This window comes from Dermochelys coriacea, chromosome 27, assembly GCF_009764565.3.
Source record: "Dermochelys coriacea isolate rDerCor1 chromosome 27, rDerCor1.pri.v4, whole genome shotgun sequence".
NCBI lineage: Eukaryota > Metazoa > Chordata > Testudines > Dermochelyidae > Dermochelys > Dermochelys coriacea.
The window spans coordinates 10,294,422-10,316,779 of NC_050094.1; the positions used below are offsets into that span (position 1 = coordinate 10,294,422).

The 22,358-nt window shown below is 43.5% G+C and overlaps 3 protein-coding genes across 5 annotated transcripts in view; all 3 read left to right on the plus strand.

Annotated features, from left to right (window-relative positions):
- The window catches only part of HOXB3 (homeobox B3), a 32,868-nt gene extending 23,673 nt beyond the window's left edge, over positions 1–9,195 (plus strand). For 2 of the 3 annotated variants that reach the window (XM_038385430.2, XM_038385431.2), the window contains 3 exons: positions 767–3,637; positions 5,435–5,492; positions 6,770–9,195. In XM_038385430.2, the coding sequence (XP_038241358.1) occupies positions 767–1,530 (764 nt within the window). In that variant the 3' untranslated portion in view covers positions 1,531–3,637; positions 5,435–5,492; positions 6,770–9,195. The remainder of the gene's footprint in view (positions 1–766; positions 3,638–5,434; positions 5,493–6,769) is intronic. The other variant, XM_043503284.1, reaches the window with a different exon arrangement.
- HOXB2 (homeobox B2) lies at positions 5,486–9,195 on the plus strand. Its single transcript, XM_038385432.2, has 2 exons — positions 5,486–6,972; positions 8,137–9,195. The coding sequence occupies exons 1-2, from the start codon at positions 6,594–6,596 to the stop codon at positions 8,766–8,768; spliced, it is 1,011 nt and encodes a 336-aa protein (XP_038241360.1). The 5' UTR covers positions 5,486–6,593; the 3' UTR covers positions 8,769–9,195.
- A 10,206-nt stretch (positions 9,196–19,401) lies between these two features.
- HOXB1 (homeobox B1) lies at positions 19,402–21,142 on the plus strand. Its single transcript, XM_038385433.2, has 2 exons — positions 19,402–20,067; positions 20,817–21,142. Exons 1-2 carry the CDS (start codon positions 19,449–19,451, stop codon positions 21,140–21,142), a joined length of 945 nt encoding a protein of 314 aa, XP_038241361.1. The 5' UTR covers positions 19,402–19,448.
- Positions 21,143–22,358: the final 1,216 nt, after the last annotated feature.

Here is a 22,358-nt window from a genome sequence, read left to right on the forward strand (position 1 = left end):
TAAATGCATATGTATATCCATTGCAGCATATTTATCAATAGTAAAGAAATTCCATAGTATATTATTTATCCATCTATTTATTGATCAACAGATAGATAGATAGATAGATAAAAGAACACCATGGAATTGCTCTTTTATATATAATATAAACACATATAGTTGCACATACATACACATAAACAGATATACACGTTTGTTTATTATATATATGTGTGTGTGTGTGTTTTAATCTAGTATTTGTGTTATATATGCATATATATTCTACAAGTGCAATTATATATATGCATGTACACTGAAGGCACAAATATATGTGTGCCACTATGTGTGTGTGTGTGTTATCACATATATTAAATACACACCCACATTTATACAAAACACACACATATGCCTGTGAGGTATAAAATATACACACATGAAAACCCAATACACACATTGCTGGCATCCGTGTTTATATTAATTTGCTTTTCAAAACACTGCCCCCTGCCAAATTTTATTGTCTCAAAATTATCTACTGAAAATAATCGACTTCTAAATAAATGGCCCTGGAATCCTTTTCTGCATGACATGATCAAATTTTCATAAAGCAGGGGCAGCTTTGGAGAACAGAACTCTTAATAAATGACATGATTATAGAGTGCAGGCTAATGTGAAGGGGGGGCAGGGAGGGTGGTTGCAATCCGCCTGCCTGTTACAGGATTTATTAGGAAATGGTACATTCAATTTCTGCATGTAAGTAATTATCTTTTATTTCATTTCGGGCCGGTAGAAAACTGCAGCGGCGAGAGAAGCCCTCCGGGGTCTTCTGCCTCCAAACGAGCCCGTACTGCCTACACGAGTGCGCAGCTGGTGGAGCTGGAGAAGGAGTTCCACTTCAACCGCTACCTTTGCAGGCCCCGCCGGGTGGAGATGGCCAATCTGCTCAACCTCAGCGAAAGGCAGATCAAGATATGGTTCCAGAACCGGAGGATGAAGTATAAAAAAGATCAGAAGTCGAAAGGCATGGGGTCTTCTTCCGGGGGGCCCTCCCCAACTGGCAGCCCGCCCCAGCCCATGCAATCCTCAGCAGGATTTATGAATGCCTTGCACACCATGACTAATAACTACGATGACCCATCGCCTCCTTCCTTCAATAAGCCCCACCAGAATGCCTATGCCATGTCAACTAACTACCAAAACCCCATCAAAGGGTGCCCTTCCCAACAGAAGTACGCCAACACTGCGCCGGAGTACGACCCCCACATATTACAGGGCAATGGGAGCACATATGGGACTCCCAATATGCAAGGCAGCCCTGTATACGTTGGAAGCAGCTATGTGGATTCTATGCCTGCTTCGGGCCCCTCCCTTTACGGCCTCAATCACCTGCCACACCACCAGTCTGCCAGCATGGACTACAACGGGGCTCCACAGATGCCAACCAGCCAGCACCATGGACCATGTGAGACCCACCCAACCTACACAGATCTTTCCACGCACCACGCCTCTTCTCAGGGCCGAATCCAAGAGGCGCCCAAACTCACGCACCTGTGATAGGGTGAGGGCAGGGTGGGTTGTGGGAGAGCAGGACAGACTCGTGAAGAAGTTGTGGAGCACTGAAGTGAGGTAGTGAATCCGCAGTGGGATTTGGTTCAGAAACATTTGTGTTGGGCCCTTAAGATATTTGTTTGGTGGCCTGTCCTGTTAGCCCTTCAAGTGGAGAAATTTCTGGCTTTTCCTGATGATTAATTTATTTATTTGCAAGATGCAGCTCTCAAATCTAATCTAATCTATCTATCCCCATACACACCCCACTATCTCTCTCTCTCTATATCTATCTAAAGTCTAGACAGATATACCTTCTAATGCTTCAACACAAATGCTTTTGAATATATATTTGGGGTAGTTTTATGGAAATCTAGCAAAATACAAAACCAAAAGAACCTGATATATTTAAAGAAGGTACAAATAAGTACAATGAGTCCTCTGACATTGTTAATGACACATATTGTCAACCCACCAAATCTATAAAATTGGCCTATCAGTAACAGATACATTTTTTGATCTAAACAGATTCACAGAAAACTGCACCCTCCAAATCTCCCCCCAAAGAATATTACCTTTTTCTTTCCAGTCTAACTCTTGAGATGAAGAACATCTTTTTTTGCTGAGTAATTCCTCCCCTAACCCCATTAGCTGAAAATATACATATCTGCCAACATTTGGAAATAGAACCTTTCTTCCTCCTCCTCTTCACACAGTCCCCAAATAGGTTTAAGAGTTGCAAAGGTTCTGGAAATAAATTTCTGCAACAAAGCTGATTTTTATATATATTTTTTTTTAAAGAGGCCAAAGAGAGGAAGAGAAAGTTGATATATTTAACCTTTGCCTCTTATGAAGTGAAGTCTCCATTCGGTTACACTGTTTTTGGTTTAGGGTTCAATAACAAAAAAGCAATCTTAAGACTTAGAAATCCTACATTTTGTTCCTCCTTCTCTCTTGACTTAACGTGAAAACAGGGTATTTTTGAACAAACGGTGTGTCCTCCAAAAGAAGCAGAAGTGAATGGACCTTTGGTATTTGCTAATGCTTTCTTGTCTGGACATCTTTGTTGCACTTAGAGTTTACATTGAATGGGTATAAAACAACTTTGAAGGGCGTTCGTCCACTCAATCCTGACGTCTTTCAAAAGCTGTGTGTTCTGGTGAACATTCATATATATTTATTGGTTATAGCCAGTTTAAAATATTTTTCCTTTTTTTGTATTATTTATCCCCAACATCATGTATTTATATGAGAAAAAGAATCAAATTGTACTTTTTTAGTATTTACTTGTTATAAAGGACATTGTGTTTCCTTGTCATTGTACAACAAGCTTATTTTAGTTATTGTAATTTAGAAAGACCAGTAGTTTTATGTTACCCTCGTACTTATGAATAATGTAATTAGTTCTACTGGAGGCATGAGAGCAGAACCAGACTGTAATTGTATAGTCCTGAATTAGAAGAACTATAGCTAATCCCCCATCCCCGTCACCCCTCCTCTTTGGAGATCTTTCTTTGTTCCTATAGTAGTAATTTTATTTCCTTGCTTAAGGGTTGTCTGTTGAACAATTCTTGAATAAACTTTCTGTTATCAATTTGGATCTTGTCCTATTAGTCGGATCTAAAAGCAAAAATAACATAAAGACAAAGTAGTCAAAACACAAGTTTAAATATCCCAGAGACTAAAGACAGATAGCTGGATAGTCTCTCCTCCATGGCGCACCCTTCAGGTTATAATCCTATTTGTTTTAGAGCGCAGGTTATAAACCGTTGACACGTTCCTAGACCACAATATTTAATTAAAAAGTTAATAGCTAGTCTCTGTTTCCCTCACCTCACCCCACCCCACCCATTCGCCCCTTGGAAGCCTGTTTAAAATTCTCCCAAGCAGACTAAAGTTCACAGTCCTCTTCTGAGGTTACAAAGAGAGGAGATCACGTGTCATCCGAAAGACACAGCCATTGGGCCTAAAATGAAAACAAAGGAAAATGATTAATCACAAAAAGGCAAAGAGGAATTTTAATACTGAAGTGAAATTAAATCACTGGAGAAGCCGAAGAATAAAACCTTGGTGCTGGGAGAGAGATGCTGTGATAGGGTTAAACTGTTAGTGAAAGGTAAAAGGGAGGAGGGAGGGAAAGATGTGCAGAAGCAAAAGCAAATATAAGATAATGCTGTGGATAATTTGTCTTTTATGCTTCAGAGCCTTAAGAAAACTTGTTTTTATAAGCCGTGTGGGTCAATAAAAGTTTTATGATGCTGGAACTGGATACAAACTGTCTGTCAAACACAAAGTGCCCCATTTGCATTGCTGTAACAAATAAGCAAGGAGAAAGCTCTGAGAGGGAAGGTGATACTGAAATCCTAACACTGTTCTTGGGGGGGGGGGGGAAGAAGGGGGGAGATGGAAAGGCACTGAATACTAACATCATTTCGGTTGGAAACAATGGCTTAAATTTATTAATTAGCGGCGTGTCCTGCCTGTACGTACAGTCTTCTTGATTCGACCACACACACACATACACACTTTGTGTATATGTATGTATATATGGTTGAATGAAGACTTTACAATGAGCAATGATTTTCAGTTCATTTTATCTTTGATTTCTTTTTAACAAACGAAAGGCCGAGTTAGTCATTCCAGCCTTTGTGCAATCATAAATAATAATTAACCAAATAAGCAAAAAAGAAAGGAAGAAGAAGAAGACGACACTTGTTTTTCTACACAGAACTGTAACTGGATAATATCCAGCCATGCAGGAAGCAATTTAAGATTCGGTGATACTGCAATTTAACAGCATGGAAGATTTGATTGAGATCAGACCAAATAACAATATTCAAGGTTTTAGGGGGCTTCCACAGAGTATAGTTTTCTCGGAGATGTCACTGAATCTAAAAGAGTGGGCGCCATATTGTTCGATTTGGTGTCACGAAATGGTCCGAATTAGTTTCAAAATAAGTGAAAGTGAATCCAGCAGCAGAATGGAAGACCCACGTCACATTTCATGGTTCAGACTGATGCTGTTTCTTTTGTCCCCTCCCCGCCCCGAAGCGTCCCATGTTCTCAGTTTTGATTTTGCACATGACTGTATTAAATAAGAAGACTTGTCTTTGCCTTTAAAAAAAAAGTTTGCGTTTGCATTTAATGTTCAGTATACATGTATTGTATTGTTATCCAACAAAAGAAAGACTTTCCCCTCCAAATAGGTAATGGAAATATAATATCTGATCACTCCCTGTGAAATAAAGAGCAAGAAATGTTCCCCCAAAAGGTTTTATGGCTTTAACTTTAGAGTTAATAAGGAAGAAGAAAAAAATGAAAGAAACTATAGTCACTTTCCAAGTTATTTCAGCATATCCCACACCTCTTATAAACCGATCTGTCTCCCAGGCAGTAGAGAATACTGTCCCGTTTTATTATTAAAACTAAGATTCAAATAAAGCCAGATTTTAAATTGTTTTGATTCTGATCTCTGTTCTGATTTGCTAATTGTTTTTTTTTGTTTGTTTTTTGGTTTACCTGATCTCAGCAGAAATCCTATCAAACAGAGATGAACGTTTTGGGGAAATACTCTCCCAAACTTTAAGCCCAGGTCTGCGTTCCAGCCATCTAATTTCCCACTGTTTTATTATTATTTTTTTTTTTTTTGCTGCCCTGCAATTCGGCTTGGCTGTAGATTTCTGGGTTTCTCTTTAAATGCTTACCACCCACACGGATGTTTGAAGGGACAAAAGTTTCTAGGCTTTACTGCCTGCCTGCCGTTTGCCAGACCTTCTTTCCGACAAGATGCGGGGAAAATAGATCTTGAACCAACAAACTAAAAACCTTCTAAGCTTTCAAAATCTCTTATTTTTTGGTCTTCTTTTTCCAGAATTGTTCATTGTCTAATCTATCTTATTTTTCTCTTCTCTAGGTTAAAGTTTTCGAATAATTCCTCTCACAATAACTCTAATAAAAGCCAAATTTCTTTGGTAAGTTGGTTAAGGCCCAGCTGTCAAAAGGCTTTCGAACAAAAGATTGATCGTTTTTCTCTCTCTCTCTCTCTTTCTTTTTTGGTTTGTGTGAAGCTGCTGGCTTTAAAAGAAAAATCTTACTGGGAAATGACTTTTAATTTAATTATTTGTTATCTAAACTATTAAAGGGGAGCTGTTTAGCGACAATACATTTGATTTCAAAGATATCAGTGACCTTAAAACACGTTTTTCCTCTTGCAGCGAAGTTTAAAGCACTCACTTAGGTGTGGGGGATTAAGGTACTTTAACAAGCTAAGATTTTTCTCGTCAATTTTAATGCTTGCTTTATGACTTCGAAGAATCTAAAAAGTTCTTAAGAACATCTAACTGCCCCAAAAATAAACCTCTCAATTCAGCTTTCATACTGACCTGAACTTTTTAAAAAAAATCCCAACTGCAGATATTGGTAAATCTGAAATTCCAATTTGCCTCATTGATTAGGGTTAGCCTTCCCTGGCTGTTAATGAAGACTGCCTCTGCCTTGATTTAGGAAACTTCTTTTCTATTCCTGATTTCAATCCGTTGTCAAAACTTTGAAAAGAGTAATGAGTTTGCTTCTTAATTGCTCCTGTCTTCCAGAATGTGCTCATCAGCCACTGTATTCCCAGGCAGGGAAAGAGTTAAGAAGGCAAGTCCTACCTTCATTCCCACCCTTCCCTGCCTTACAGGCATTTCCACTTTTGCAGCATAGAGGTAACCCTAATTAAATGCCAGAGCCCAAGTCCTTCTAAAAGGGCGCGGAGGGGGGAAAGGGACGTTTCCTAAGGACCATTTTTATTTTAATCTATTAAAGAAAATAATGCTTTCTGTTTTCCAGCAGGCCCCGCCTGCTATTGGCCAAGACTGGTCATGTGACCAGGAATTTGGCTGCATTTTCGCCCCAGTCTCCAGTTTAATAGAGCAAGGTCCCCATACGCCTGTATTATCAGCAATATAACAATTATAAAAGCCCGAGAATCGTCATCATAACCATAACAATAAAAAAACTGGGGCCCTAAGATTTCCTCCCTCCTCCTTCTCCTCGTCCCCCTCCCTTTGCCACTGGGCCCTGGAAAAGCCATGAATTTTGAATTTGAGAGGGAGATCGGGTTTATAAATAGCCAGCCTTCGCTCGCAGAGTGCCTGACGTCTCTTCCCGCTGTCCTGGAGACATTTCAAACTTCATCAATCAAGGACTCGACATTAATTCCACCTCCTTTTGAGCAAACCCTCCTCAGCCTGAATCCTTGTTCCAGCAACCAGGCGAGACCAAGAAGCCAAAAAAGAGCAACTCATGGCCTGGTCCAGCAGCGCCCAATCCAGTTTGGCCCTTTGGCTACAGAATTCCCCTGGATGAAAGAGAAGAAATCAGCCAAGAAAGCTACTCAGACTCCATCCTCCTCTTCCTCTTCGCCATCCTCTTCCTCCTTCCCGGGATCTGCAGCTGGATCTCCTGCAGGTTTGTACAATGCAGGGGCGAGGGGGATGGGGGTGTTTATTGGGATTGGATTCAGACAATAAACATGTTGGCATCATTTCGCCCCTCACCTGCCCCCCCCCCATCCATCCATCCATCCATCCATCCATCCATCCATCCCTGAAATGGTGTTACGCAATAAAATACATCGCAGCGATATGTAGCCTTATTTTTGGTGTCCCCCCCCCGTGCAAATCAAAGAGGGAATCATAGCTGGTTCTGCAATTATCTTTCCGAGGGAATAAGCTTACAAGATTCCGTCTGAATTGGAAGCCAAATTCCAACATGTCAGGGCTCGATTTTCCTATTATTCCCGCAATTCTAGAATTTTTCCCCCTCCTTTTTACAGCCTGCGGGGGGGGGGGGGAGAAAAGAGATTTACTGGCGCTTTTGTGTGTGTGCCTGAGGTGGAGGAGGGGGGACAGAGACCGAATTTCCCTCATCGGTATCGATTAGGAACATGCAAAAAAAAAAAAAAAAGATAATAATAGAAGAAGAAGAAAAAGAAGCCATAGATAGCAAAATAAGGCAACAGTCCTTTAAACGTGTTCTCAATAAAATAATCTTCTCCAAAATATGGGTTATATTTTTTTTTCCTGGGGGCCCACGGGGCATAACCTTTCTCGGTGTGTTGGGAGGGAGGGAGTGATTTCTTTCTTTTTTCTTTTTTTCTTTTTAAAAACACCACCAAAACACATTATTTCGGTCAATTATAACACAACGACAACATGTGAAACGGGCGGTATTTTCCGGTGTCGACTGGGTCCTCCCTCCAGGGAACGTTTGGAGTTTCCAAACTGTTGGCAACAAATGTACAAGGGGGACGAAATATCCCCCTTCCATTGGGGGCGGGAGGGGCAGGGATATTTTTTTCCCTTGGGGTGGGAGGATTGGGGGAGTGAAACGTTTTCTTTGGGGCAGGGGAAGGGAGCATGAGAATGATTTGGGAGGATGATAAATTCCCTTTTCTCCTGTGGCAGCTTAATTCTGCCCCTTGGTTAGCACCGGGCACCGGTCTGCCCTGCCCTGGAATGGGAAGCGAATGGATGTAGCTCATTCATCACGGTGGTTGTTCCAACCCTCTCTCTCTCTTTTTCCCCCCCTCGTCCCCTTGTAAATGGGCGGTTGTGTGTGTGTGTTGTGAAGACACCCAGGGGCTCCCAGAGGCCAGCGCGGGCGGCTCCCGGCGGCTCCGGACTGCCTACACCAACACCCAGCTCCTGGAGCTGGAGAAGGAATTCCACTTCAACAAGTACCTGTGCCGGCCCCGGCGGGTGGAGATCGCGGCGCTGCTGGACCTGACCGAGAGGCAGGTCAAGGTGTGGTTCCAGAACCGCCGGATGAAACACAAAAGGCAGACCCAGCACCAAGAGCCCTCCGACGGGGACCTCGGCTGCCCCAACCTGGAGGAATGCAGCGACGAGGCGGACGAGAGCTCCCCGTTTGGCCAAGCCCTGGAGACCCCTTGCCCTTTTCAAACCAAAAACCAGGCGAGCCAGGAGCCGCCCAGCGCTCAGCAGCTGCCCCGGAGCCCCGGCTACCCAACGCCCACCGCAGAGCCAGGGTCCATAATGGAGCCGAGCGGGGCAGCGGGCAGCGTGGACAATGCCTTCCCGGAGAGGCAGGAGTCTCCTTTGTTGCCAGATCTGAACATCTTCGCGACAGATTCCAGCCTCCAGGGCTCCCTGCAGAGCCCCGTCCACTTCTCGGAGGAAGACCTGGACTTTTTTACAAACACATTGTGTACTATAGACCTGCAGCATCTGAATTTCCAATAACAAGTCCCACCCGGGTCTATCTGCCTTGGCTGTGTCGCCCCTTCCACACGCACCTCCACCAGCTCCCCACTTGACACTAGAATATTTCTATAATGTGGCCATGTGCTTTCTCATACCCCTTCTCCCCTCGTCCCCTTTCAAATTCGTTCTAATGTGGAAGCTAGATCATAAAAATGGCCCATCCTTTAAATAGTTATTCCGATAGTCTCAAATAACAGGATCCTCCTATGTGTTTACTAAATTCAGGTATTTAATTATAGTTTTATTCTTTCGTATTTATTTAAAAGAAAAGATACACAAGCAACCCCCCCCCCGCCCGTCACAACCCCCACCCCCCGAGAGAAAACATTTGTAAATCCTTCAAGTGACTTTCTCAGGAATCCGAACGAAACTTTTAGATTTCTTAATAAAAATAAATAATAATAATAATAATTAAAAAAAAACCCGGAGGAATTTTGTTTCCTCTATTTTAAGTTTTAGATGTAGACTATTTATTCAAATTCTTTAATAGTAAATGGAAAATTATTTATTGTACATTATTTTCATAGATTAAATAAATGTCTTTATAAAATAAAACAATGTGTTGTCATTTTTATATCTCGTCTTTAAGAACCTTGTTCATTTCCCCTCTGAAGTTAGAGCCTTCGCTTTCTTTCTTTGCAACTATCTACTGGTTTCTATTATCTTGTGTAGACTGGAAGGGTAAGAAGAAGAAATGTGACCTCATAAATCACATTTTTTTTTCATAGAAAGCAGGTCTCAGTCAGGAATACTGTATTTATTAAACTTCCTTGTTCGATTTCTCTGCGCTAGTTTTTTGTTCAAAGAATAAAGACCTTCGCTTTGAATTTTAACATATTCCTTCTTTAAACACCCCGTTCCTACTCTTCGAGCAAAAATATTGTTAGATAAAAATCGACTGATGTAAAATATAAATTCAAAGATCCCGAAGCTTAAAATCTCAGCTCTACACATTACTTTCAAAACCACCCCTCAGTCCTGAGAACACCTACGTCCGGCGCACGCTGATTAGAAACGTTTGCTGTTTAGAAGTTTGTTATAAATATTTCCCGTCTCCCGTGAGTGTTAACACCACGGCAAATGACAATCCAGAAAGACAAAAGGCAGCCGCTTGATTTTTCCAATCCTCCATTTCTCATCGCCTGAAGCAAAAAATTACCAATTAAAAATGCCCCATGCTACACAAGGGGGGGGGGAGAGGAGAATAAATACTGTCTAGTTTCAAGAAATACTCCATGGGTGCACCCTGACTACCGTATTTATAGCCAGCAGTTAAATGGTATGAAGGAAAGAAGGGGGGAGACATTAAATTTAAAAGTGGGAGAGTGAAGGGCGGGGTTGGGCGGGGGGGAAACACGCCAGAAAAAAACAGGACTAATAAATTGGGGGTGATTTCGATAGCCATTTGTGCTGCTCTGCCCCGGTTCGCGCGTCCTTTTAGGAAAGCTTTCCTCCAACATGTAATTTTAAACACAAAACTCATATATCAAAAGGGGGTGGGGGCTTGTTATGAATGAAAAGGGGTCAGCGGAGGAATCAATCGCGGTGACACAAAAAATAAATCATATTACGTCTTTGCTAAGTCATCGGTGTTTCCCCAGACACGGCAGAAATTTGGTAGGCGTTCAAGTCGAGTTTGTGTGAAAGTAGCATCGAAACCCAGAAGACTGGGGGCGGGGGAGAGCGTGGGAGTGGGAAGGGGGAATAGAAGGGGGCTCTTCTTTCTTCCTGGGCTGCTTAAAATGGCGCAGGAATCTGTGGCCAGACAAGGAAAACAGGCAGCCATGATAGAAGCTATATTTATACTGGGCAATTTCTTAGGAGCTAAAGGAGGGTGGGAGTCTAGGGAGGTAAGTGATCCCTTCTGTCCACGCAGTTGTGCTATAGGGGAGGATGGATTTTTCACACACACACACACACACACACACACACACACACACACACACACACACCCTCTCTCTCTTTGGTACAACAAAGAGCAAATATTCTACCCCACCGGATCTGTCTCTCTTTTGGATGAAGAATTAAGATTTTGCCTAGCCTTCATTTTGCTACTAGAATTCACATATCAGAAAGATGCAGTAAGACATATCATTGTCATCTCCCACTGCTTTTCTGGGGGTGGGATGGTTAAGAACTTCAAATTTAGCCAACCTTAAAACAGTTGGGTACAAAAGACACATGGTTTGAAATTGCTCTTGGAAAAATCCCAGACATTTCTGTCAATTACAGCAGGGAATTCTGCTTTCCAGTCTACACGGTTTAGTCTTAATACGGATAGTATTTCGCTTTTTCAGAACAAACGCTCAGATATATTTTAAAATGAAAACGCTGCTACTGCGGGACTGAAAATGTTTATGTTGAAAATCGAAATATATTGCAATTCAAATAATCGACTAACTCATACTCAACAAATGCATATACATAAAAACACTGACCCTACAATTAATGCCAGGAGCATCGTCTTCTAGAAGTCAAACTTTCCCAACCCAGCATGTGCACGCCTCTTACTAACCATCTCTGAAAGTCCTGAAGTCCCGACAGAACGCGCCTTTCCAATGTACCACAGAAGGCTATTCATTATCTTTAAGTTTATTTAATATCTCTAGCTTCTGGAACACACTCAAGTACAGTGCTGGCACTGCCAGACGCTGTTTATCAAAGGGCCATTTGTTCCAATGCCTCACATATTTCCCCCCCGCTCCCCAGCCCGCAATGCTGCATACAATCTTGCAGGGGAATATTAAGGAATTGGTTATACCTAGTCAATATCAACTGAACTTAGTGAGGAAAAATGGATACATCCAACATTTAGAGTAACTTTCCCTATTTAAAAAAATACTAAAAGCATTTTGCGCAGGCAAACACACACACACACACACACAAACACACTTTCCCCCATTAGTTCAGCCATTTTCAGTGCAGGAGGTAACACGTTTCTCTGGGTCTTTTATCTGCCCTTCCCCATTTGCCTCTCCAGAGAAGGTTGCTCCTCGTACAACGTGCGATCTCCAAGCAACTCAATCATTCAGCTGATCCCCTCCACCCTTTGGGAGGAGGATAGAATAAGGGACACGTTGTGTTGGGGAGGCGGTCTCTCCCCGGGGTTACGTTTTGATGGTGATGGCTATGTTCTTTCCAATATATACCAGGGAGGAGGTGATGCAGGGCTGTGGAGGAGAGAAGGGAGTTCTACAAGCTCGCCAATGTAAATACTGACACCTTATCAATACAAATCTCTAACAATGGCCCTTCTGCAGATCATAATGACTTCTCAAAGTTGCTGCAGGTCTAGAAAACATGCCAGTCACAGTCACAAATCAATTCTACACCCGCGGAAAGTGACTTAATAAATGGGCCCTCTCCAGTTATTATCCTCGTTCACAGCCACCCTTCTTATTTGTCCTAATTAGCAAGACTGAAATGTCGGAGGAAAGAAGGGGAATATTCAATAAAATCTAAGTTATTGAATGACTGTAAGACTTCATCATTAGTTCAGCCATTCTTTACCTTCTTCAAAATGTCAAACAAACGGAGAATGTGTTTTTTGAAACCTTATCCTTCTGTTCTCTGCAACTGGAGGGCATCTATTAAGCAAATCCTGCCCCTGATCGTTGTCAAAACACTGCAGCTGACTAGCTATTATTAACCTAGAAATATGCAGATGGGATGCGCTCACACGTGTTGTAATGATGCTAAAGTAATATTTATCTGGTGCTGATCTAGTCTGGGCATATGTTTACTGAAGAGCTACATGAGGCCCTGAAGATATTGAGCTGGCGACTATGGTCATGGGAAGGACCAGGGGACAATGCCCCAGGAAACAAAAAAATGGACTAAACTGCGCATCCCAGGGCTCGGTTATGTGCTGCCACAAGCGGAACAAGGCGAGCCCATTATCTTATCTTGGGAAATCATCCCAAAGTTCCTCTAAATGGTTGATACCAGAATTTGAACAAAGCCTAGAAAATCTCTCATGAGCAGATCACTTCTCTCATGTTATTTAGTTTGCATGGAATCTGTCTCCAAATAGCCATATCATTACACATCTATATTTGTATGCAATACAATACCAATCTGTGCTGTTACATCTGCTTGCAATCCTGGACACAATGCCGCATTGTTTTAAATTGCATCGGGAGTGTCTAGCATCTCCATTTCTTCCTCTCGATTGTGCCACGGTCATACAGGAATAAACCATCAGGGTTTGCCCCCGGCTCCAGTAGTTTAAGCCCTGTGCGCTCCTTAGCATTCAATAGCCATTAAATCCCTTTGCACAGCTGCACCATTTTCATGTCATGCACCGTTATGACCAACCCAACCATTTGCTTTTTCCTCTCTTTGATACTTTCCTACAAGACCATGAGAATATGAAAGGAGATTGTATCTGAGCCAAACAAACTCTTTAAAGTAACGATGTGATAGGGCAGGTAAATCCCTGTTGAATCTGTCTTGCAATCCTGGATGGATCCATTATTACCCTTTCCTCCCAAAGAAATTATCCTTATTACAGGTCTGGTTTCAAGACAAACAAGCTCACAGGAGGACCCTGTTCTGCAAGATGCTGAGCGCTAGTGTAAATCGCACTGAAGCCAAGGGGTGTTAAATTCACGGGCAAATTGGCCTCCCCTTACTCATATTGGTGAGCAATCCCATTGAGGTCCAGCCGAAGGGACTAATTCATGTTCTGAGGAAGCGCTCACCAACGAGTGTAAGGGTTGCACAATTATTATCACTATTCTAGTACTACCTGGGGACTCCATTGTACTGGATACTGCACAAACACATAGTAAGATGCCCTATGCTCCTGCCCCTAAGCGTTTTACAATTTACTAGAGGGAGGGGAAACAGAGGCAGGGAAAGAAGAAGTGAGTCGCCAAAGGTCACCCGGAACGTCAGTGGCAGAGGAGAGACTAGAAGGTGTCCCGAGTCCCAGTCCTGTTCTCTCCACGGGACTACAGTCTAGTCCCCAAGGAGGGATGCATGGCTCGGCCCAAGTATCAGAGTCTCTCCCACAGGTTGTAAATAGAAACCATTGACCCAGATACCTAACTACCCCCCTCGCCACTTAACTCTCACCCAGCTGGAAAGTTTTAAAGGCGTCTGACTAGACCCGGGTGCAATTTAAACCGAATTTTTGGCAGCTGTTTTGAGTCCACGGATTTTCAGTTCTGAAAAAGTATCCAGGCTCACAACTGAAGGGTAGAGCTAGATCAAGCAGCTAATGGAGAAGAGCTTTTCATCGGCATGGCTTGACACTTTTTCTTGAAAGGTAAATACATACCCACACACCTCTGACTCAGATTTTCCACTCCGCAAGTTGTCGCTCCTAATATCAACAGCGGGAGCTATATTTAATTGTTTAAATACCCTTATGCAATTCAATCCACAGTTAGGCACCTGAATCAGGGAGGCTTCTCCCTCTCCTCCCCCCGGAATGTTGAGCACCTATAACTCCCATTAATTTAGCATCTTTGAAAACGAGGCCATTTGTATGTAGGTACCTGAGTATGGATTTATATGCGTAACTCGAGTCTCCTGGGGCCAAATTATCTGCTGGTGAAAACAAGCGAAACCTCTCAGTGGAGAGGTCCTGAAGGAGGCAAATGCGTCCATTTACCCCAGCAGCACAGCGGCAAAGAAATATCAACACAGAGAATGGACTTACTGATCCATCACCCCAACCACGCTCTCTCTTGAAACCCCCTGGTCTGAATTAATACCCAGCCTACACTTGTTGCTTTATGGAGCACAGCAGGTAACAATTAAAATGTATCTTCTTCTTCGCTCACAACATAATGGCATCAATTTTTAACTGGTAGGGTAATTACCCACTGGCGGTTGTGTCCATCACTGGCCATTTTTATATCAAGATTGGATTTTTTTAAGATAGTCTCTAGCTCAAACCCGAATGACTTTGGGGACGTGGTTTGGCCTGTGGTATAGGGGAAGTCAGACTAAATACCACAATGGCCCGTTCTAGCGTTGGGATCTATGAACAGCGGTGCTCAGAGGTTCCCTCCAATATTTCTTTGGATCACTGCCTCTGAAGTGGTCCCCCTTCTCCCCTTCCTTTTTGGACCCAAATATCACAAACAGAGGAGGTGATGTAAAAATCACCGACAAAATACCTCACTTTAAAAAAAGGCCAAATCAAATATTTTTGTACAGATGTCTGAAAGCCACTCAATTATCAATAGTGTTCCTTATTATTCAAATAAAGGAAAAGCCCGACGTGATGTTTCCTGGGGGAGGGGGAACAAACTTTCTCTGCTAACCTTTATATTGAGCTTCAAAATAGAAGAGTCTGTCTAAGTGCCCTGGAACCTTGGAAATGTTTAACTTTCGATGGCAGAGCCTCTTTCAAATGGATACCTTTAAAAGACCCACTCCACTTCCCTTAAGATCGTGCCACAAAAGACTTTGCTATGGATTTTCTTTCTTTCCAGTATCAAATATGTCAACCAAACTGTTTAAAACCAAGCAATCTCTCACGAAAGAACTCGAAACCTTCCCTTTTCATATCAGCACACCACTAGGTTTCATGGGACCCCTTTTTGTACCTACGGGATGTCCTGTTAGAAAAAAGGTTTCTTGTAAGAGCTCCCATAAAGCCTGGGAAATCATAGGGATGGTCGGGGATAACTATATGGTTCTCCCTGGCTGGATTTCTTTCCTACACCGTTACAGGGCAGCTGCTGAGATTGTTTACAACAAGGGAAATCAACCCAATGAATAATCACAGATGAACTGTCCTGGAGGCTGCTGTAGGAACTCCCCTGCCTCTTCCTGCTGGCCCATAATATAATATTACGCAGTTACATGCCTTGCGAGTGTGTTTCTGGCCGGGGGGGATGAGTGTGGTAGAGGGAGTGTCCGCCCCTGAAGAATTCTGCATTGGTCACTGCTGGAGACGGACCACTGGAGTGTGCTAAGGGAAACCTCCAAGACCGGTGGCCTCATATAAAGCTTATATTTAGGATGAGTCAGTAGCCCCGGAAAAAACAAGAGACCCGCAGGCCCGGATTGATAAATTGGGAGTACAAAATTGAGCTCCGGGGGAAAAAGAAAGCTCCTCTTCTGTGCAATATTCAATGCTTAAAGGGGGGTAACAAAAAGGATCTACCTCAGGAAAAAGGGCTGGAGTCTAGGCCAGCAATTACCACGCTCGTTCTTGTCACAGCCCCTAATCGGGGCTAGCAACCGATGTGCAATTCTCCTGGCCAGTTTAGACTCTTTCCCCTCCCCCGCACCCGATCAGAAGAATGAAAACGGCCCCTCCCCCATCCTCAAAAATCTCCAGCTAATTTTTGTTGTTGTTGTTTTAATCCCATCCAGTGAAAGCCAGCAGTATCGGAAAGTCTCTGCCGGTTATCGAGCTTTAGGGGAAAGGACTCATGACAGATGAAGCAATAAATATGATATCATAGCATTAATTAAGAACATATAAGATAAAGAAGCAATAAATATAATGAAAGAGTAATGACTAATTAAGTATTTTGGGAAAGAAAAGAGGGAGGAGGACCAGAGATTTGATTGAATAAACCACGTTGGCTCATCGCTTTCCCCTGATGGGATCCCATTCTTTTGTCGCTTCAGCAAGTTCTGCAGCGTCCCTTCTCTCAAGAAGACGCTGTCCATAATATCACCTGCGAACACCAGAGATTATTTTTGTAGTTACCAATGTCTCCTTTCTCTGATGGGTCTGACGATCTGACCTGAAGTGGGGCCCTCTTTACGTTCTCCACTGGGGAAAATAAAAAGAAGTAAAATGTAAAATAATCATAAATGGTGCGAGGATCTGGAAAGGGAAAGAGAGGTAGGATCTCAAGTCGCATTGGAAGTCAGGTAGGCGATTTGGAAACCCCCACTCTATTTCTGCATGTCAGCCATTGACCTCGATTTGGAGTTGAACTGCAGGCATGGCTGCCATTTGGTGTAAAGCAAACGCCACTTTTTGCTCGCAATGGGGATGAGATTTTGGTACGCTTGTACGGACTAGCACCTTCCTTCACGAGTCAATGGGATCCCACTTGAAGTTGGAGAGGTGCCACTAAACTGGAGTTACAGTATCAAGAACTGGCCCCTGGGGAAGGTGCTTTTTCACTATAGCAACAACAACAACAAAAAACCGCTTATGACATGGCTATTTTAACCCCAGCGCTTTTGATCTCACCATTAGCCCCAGATATCTATCCGGGACGTTGTGACTACTTGCCACATGGGTTCCAGAGAGCAGATAAGAAGAAAGCGAAGTGATGGGTCCTTATGGGGGTGACAGTGCCTTGGGTAACGGAGTGGAGCAGATGGCGAGCGGCCAGAGAGTTCCAAAGGGGGTGGGGGAGAAATGAAGATGCAACATCCCCTTTGTCTTAAATAAAATACCCCCCGCCCCCCCAATACCTCACCTTCTTTGCCTTGATTTGAGAATAAGCTTCACAAGAAAAGACTTTTCCAGATTGTCTTTGTCTCTGATTCCAGTCAATTATATTTCCTGTCCCTATTATATTCACCTTTGCTGAAGGAGCAAGAATTTGGGTTGATTAATATTAAATGCTTTCTTTTGTGTCCAGGGCCGGAAGTGTTATACTATAAATGACCATTGCTTGGTCGCATTAAGAAGGCATTTTAATGTCTTCTCTTAACCTGCCCATCGCCACCAAACTCTTGAAAAGTCCAACTCTCAGAGCTGATACTTGGCTTGGTTTTCACTAAGGGAGGTTTCATAGGACGGGGTTACCGACTACAGCCTGTCTTCCCCGCCACATGGCTGCAATAATGAGATATCCTTGAGGCAACCTGGGAAACTCTAGAGTGTTTCTATATTTTAAATGAAATAAAACATTGGAATGAGATAATTTTAGCGCTGGAATGAGATAATTGAAAATGATCAGAGCAGTTCTATAAAACCGGTTCAGTGACGGAATAGGTTGATTCTTTAAAAAAAAAAAATCCAGGAGTGATCTATTTTGAGTATTATTTAAATATAATACATTTATTTCCTCTTCCTCCTCACCCCTCACTCCCAAATAAGTGCTATATAATATAGAAAACCACTCCTGGCTTTAAATTAAAAATGCATTTCATTTACAAAACGAATCAAGTGTTAATTATCTTGGGTTTTGATCATTAGTTTGCATATGTGTTATTCAAAAGTAGGATGTTCTAAACACCACAGAACATCAGTAACTCAAAGAATCTGCCTGATACCTTATTATGAATAGTATTCACGAACCAAAATCTGGTGATGTAGGAAACTTTTTCATAAGCCCTTTAGTGAATCAGGAGAAATATAACTGGCTAAAACATTCAATTTGTCTTTGGAGGCTTTAAAAGAAATGGGACCCTGCTCTAGTCACAACTATCCCTGTTTCTTAACAAAACTGTCCCTGTTTCCAAAAGTGTTGCATCGGCCAAATCTCTGGAATAAAGAACTTGTATATATGTCTTAAAGTGAACTTTTGGCCTAAAAAACTCCTGATACTTCTTAAGGGCCGAGTAACCAGTAAATATCCTGACAAGTAACAAATGACTGTGGGCGTCATATTGTTAGATGCTCTTGTCTCCCCTGTGCTAACAAGTAAATAAATGTTGCCTACCTCTGTTTCCATTATAGTAACAGTGGAGTGGTAAGTCTGACTTCAGTTTCTTTCTCTTTGTACCTACCCACAATTTGGGCGGTGCCACAAGAAGACCTTAATATAATAAATGAATCAGAAACAGACCAAATTATGTTTGCAACTGAAAAAAAACAGCTTAAAATCCTGGAATTTATTAAACGTTTTAAAAATAAACTTCTCTTTTTCTATGAATAGATAGATAGATATTTTTAATCCCATTCTTCATTTTACTATACTGTGTACTATGGTGTTTCTCCAACAAAGACATTCTGTCTTTCAAACTTTATTTCATCAGCTCATTAGAATATTGATTGAATTAAATAGCTTTTACCCACATTGGTTCTAGACACAAAGCTAATGTAGCAAGATGAAAGTACAGATGGGTTTGGTTTGGTATTTTTAGCCTTTTCATCCAAGCATACTCCAAACTCGTTCGTGCCACTTTGCAGAGAAAGTTTTAAAATGAAGAAAAGAGCATATTTATAGTTGAAAAAGTAGTGAAACCTCCCTACCTTTGTCTCTGTCTGTCTCTGTCTCAGATGGAACTGGGGTTGGGGAAAAAACCTTCTTTTTATTTGGTGGGGAAAGTTCTGATGAAATTGGTTACATCTTATAATTTGGGGGCCTTTTTAACACTTAAAACAGTCTTGAATAATTCTAACTCTCTCCTCCCCCCCACCCCCCATTCCCTTCTCTCTTTTAAAGTCTTTGAGGAAAGATTTTGACATATACGTGTTGTTATCAGATTGATGGGCAGGGTTTGATTGAAGTTCCTTTGTCATGCAAATGCCAGGGGCTTGATGGATGAGCGCAGATATCTGACAAACTTCAGGAGGTCTTTGCTCATTGGATTAGTGGCGAACCACGTGGTCCCACCCCCCACTCCCCCAACCCCCCCCAACCCCTTTTCGGAAGGCTCTGGGGGTTCGAAGGCTAGCGATCCATGGATGGAAGTTTTACAGCTTTGACATACTATCTAAAGGTTGTAGGGCAGGCGAAGTCCCCCCAAAACAGGTTGACCCTCCTCCATCACTGGCAGATGGACAATACTAGGATGAACTCCTTCTTAGAGTATGCAATTTGTAACCGTGGGACGAGCGCCTACTCACCCAAGGGCTACCATCATTTAGAGCAAGGGACAACCTCCTTTCCTGCTTGCTCAGGTACTCCCACCAGTGACAGTTATAACGGAGACGGACGCTTTGTAGTAGCAGGGAGCGCTACCGTGCCAAGCCACCCTGCCCAGCCGAACCCAAGCTACCATCACCCCCACCCTTCAGGGCTTGGCCTCCCCTTCTCGGGCTCTGCATCAGCAGGTTACCCGCCCCAAGCCTGCAACCCCAGCTACGGGCATCACCAGTTCTACCTCAGCCAGCAGGAAACGGATGGCGTGTATTTCCAGTCACCAGGGTACTCTGCCCCCGCTGGATCTAACCTCAGTTCTGGGTCAGATGGCTACTGCCCCTCAGGGTCTGGACAGTACCAACACCACCCCTATGGCCAGGAGCAGCAAGGCTACTTGCAGGGGGCTTACAGCCACCTTTCGTCTGTTGTAACCGAGGACAAAGATCACGCCTGCCCATCTGAGCTATGCCCCACCGCCAGCCTCACACAGACCTTCGATTGGATGAAAGTGAAAAGGAACCCTCCCAAAACAGGTGAGTTGGACAACTCGGTGATCGTTTTATTTTAAAGTGTGTGTGTGTGTGTGTGTGTGTGTGTGTGTAGAGAGAGAGAAGGAGGTGGGGGAAGAAATCTTTTGTGGGTTGGCTATGGGAGAGATCCCCCCCCCCCTCCCCAAGTCACAAGGAAGGAGGTAAACAGCTCAAGGGAGAATGGAACAGAGCAACATCATGACTGCAGTAGAGGTAGACAGAGGTCCTGAAAGCTGCGCCTTCTGCTGTAATGATGCAGGGAGGCTGAATTTCTGTGCGAGGCCCAGAGCGATTTAAATCTTGCCTTAAGTAGGAAATGATAGTGGCTTCCTGTCCCTCCAAATTTTTTTCCCTTCCACTCCCCTATTGTTCAGCTTCCTTCCCTAGAACCCCCCTTAAATCCCAACCTCCTTCCCTCCCCCACCCACCTTGACAACTCCATGAAAGTTTCCAGCGAAACAGTGACTTGTAAAAGCGGACTATTTGGAAGGGAGCAGGTGAGCCGTTCATCTCAGAAGGGAGCCTTCCGGTGCAGTGGGGACCCGTGTAGGTACAGAAAGCACCCGGGCCCTGCCGTGGATGGAGCTAAGGGCCAGAAACTGGCCCAGATGCTGAAGTGGTGAGTGTGGCTGGGTGATGGATGGCTGGAGAGAGCGCGGGAGAGAGCCTCGCTTATCAAGTGTCGACCCTCCCCACTGCTTTAACGCGTTACGCCTTGCTGCTGCTTCCTGTGTGTGTTTGCTCATTAACAGCTAAAGTGTCGGAATATGGACTGGTCGGGCCGCCCAACGCCATCCGGACCAACTTCACCACCAAGCAGCTGACGGAGCTGGAGAAGGAGTTTCACTTTAATAAGTACCTCACCCGGGCCAGGCGAGTGGAGATCGCGGCCACCTTGGAACTCAACGAAACCCAGGTGAAGATCTGGTTCCAGAACCGGAGGATGAAGCAGAAAAAGCGGGAGAAGGAAGGCCTGGCCCCCGCTCCTGCCCCCAGGGTGGCCAAGGAAGTGTGCGAAGCCTCGGACCAGTCCAATTTCACCTCACCTGAGGCCTCTCCCAACTCAGTTTCCTCCTGAAACGGTCCCTTCAAGGCGCAGAAAGGATAAGGCCGTCTCCTTGAAAACTAAGCCAAGGCACACAGATGGAGGCGCGCATACCCCCACACTTTCATACACACACTCCAGCCCGCCCAGGCTGGCCCACACCCCACTCCACTGACTGGTGCCCCGTTGCCGGAGTTGTGATGGTTACACTCCTGCTTCCATTTCTCTGTCCTTCGCTCTTAATTTATGAGACCGTCCTCTAGGAATAGTTCGCTCCAAAAGGAGGGGCTGGCTGGGTCTTTAACCTACATTCCTGGCAAGACCCATTTGTCTCAGGGACGTTTCCACCCCAAGTTTGGGGATTGCACTTTCAACCAGAGAAATTCTTGAAACGAAATTAGTTATTTCCATTCCAAAAAACAATGTGCACAGACTTTGGGCTGCAAGAATTCGTTGCTTAATGTAACTTTTTTCCCCGTGTCCTTTCTTCCCACAGGATTGTAAAAAGGTTTTTTTTCCCCCACGCCCGCGTTTAAACTTTGTATATCTTGGAGTGAGACCTACCCTATTAATAAGACAGAGGCCTTTGAGAAAAGAACACAACCCTTCCCTCATCACTTTGCACTATCGCGGCTTTCCATGCTGTTCAAATGCTTTGTTTTATTTTTTATTTGAATGTAGTTTGTATGCTGCCAGCCACACAAAAAATAATCGAGGAAAAGTTTGACCTGCGGGTACTTTTGGGGGGTGAGTTAGGGAGTGTGCATGCTTCGTGCAACCAGGTTGCAGGGTGGAACCTCGTAAGATTTTGGGTCGTTCAGTTACATTGCTGGATTCAAATGGTATTTATTGTCTATTGTGATAGCCTTAACTCTTAAAGGAAAGTAGCATCTCCCCGTTTCTCTGAGTCCTATCGAAACGCTATTTAACAATGTAAAATACAGTGTAATTATACCCGCCCCCAACAAACTTTTGCATAGACCAACATTAAGAACGTGGACATTTTTTGTTTGTTTTGTTTTAAGGAGAAAATTACATCGAAAAAAAGCTTACCGGGATTTCCCCTGCTCCCCCCCCCCCCCCGTATTTTGACATGAAACTACCTCATTCTAATAAAGTTTAATTTTTCATAGTCTAGTCTTCTTGATTGTTAGTTACGTGGAAATATCTCACACCCAGCCAGGTGGAAGGTTTCTTAACGCCGCTAAATCTTTCCAACGACAGGTCCGTTCCTGCTGCCTTTTTAGAT

Coding starts and splice junctions, on each gene's coding strand:
- HOXB2 (XM_038385432.2), top strand. CDS start 6,594: ATGAATTTTGAATTTGAGAGGGAGATCGGGTTTATAAATAGCCAGCCT. Junction 6,973..8,136: donor TGCAGCTGGATCTCCTGCAG/GTTTGTACAATG, acceptor TGTGTTGTGAAG/ACACCCAGGGGCTCCCAGAG.
- HOXB1 (XM_038385433.2), top strand. CDS start 19,449: ATGGACAATACTAGGATGAACTCCTTCTTAGAGTATGCAATTTGTAAC. Junction 20,068..20,816: donor AAGGAACCCTCCCAAAACAG/GTGAGTTGGACA, acceptor GCTCATTAACAG/CTAAAGTGTCGGAATATGGA.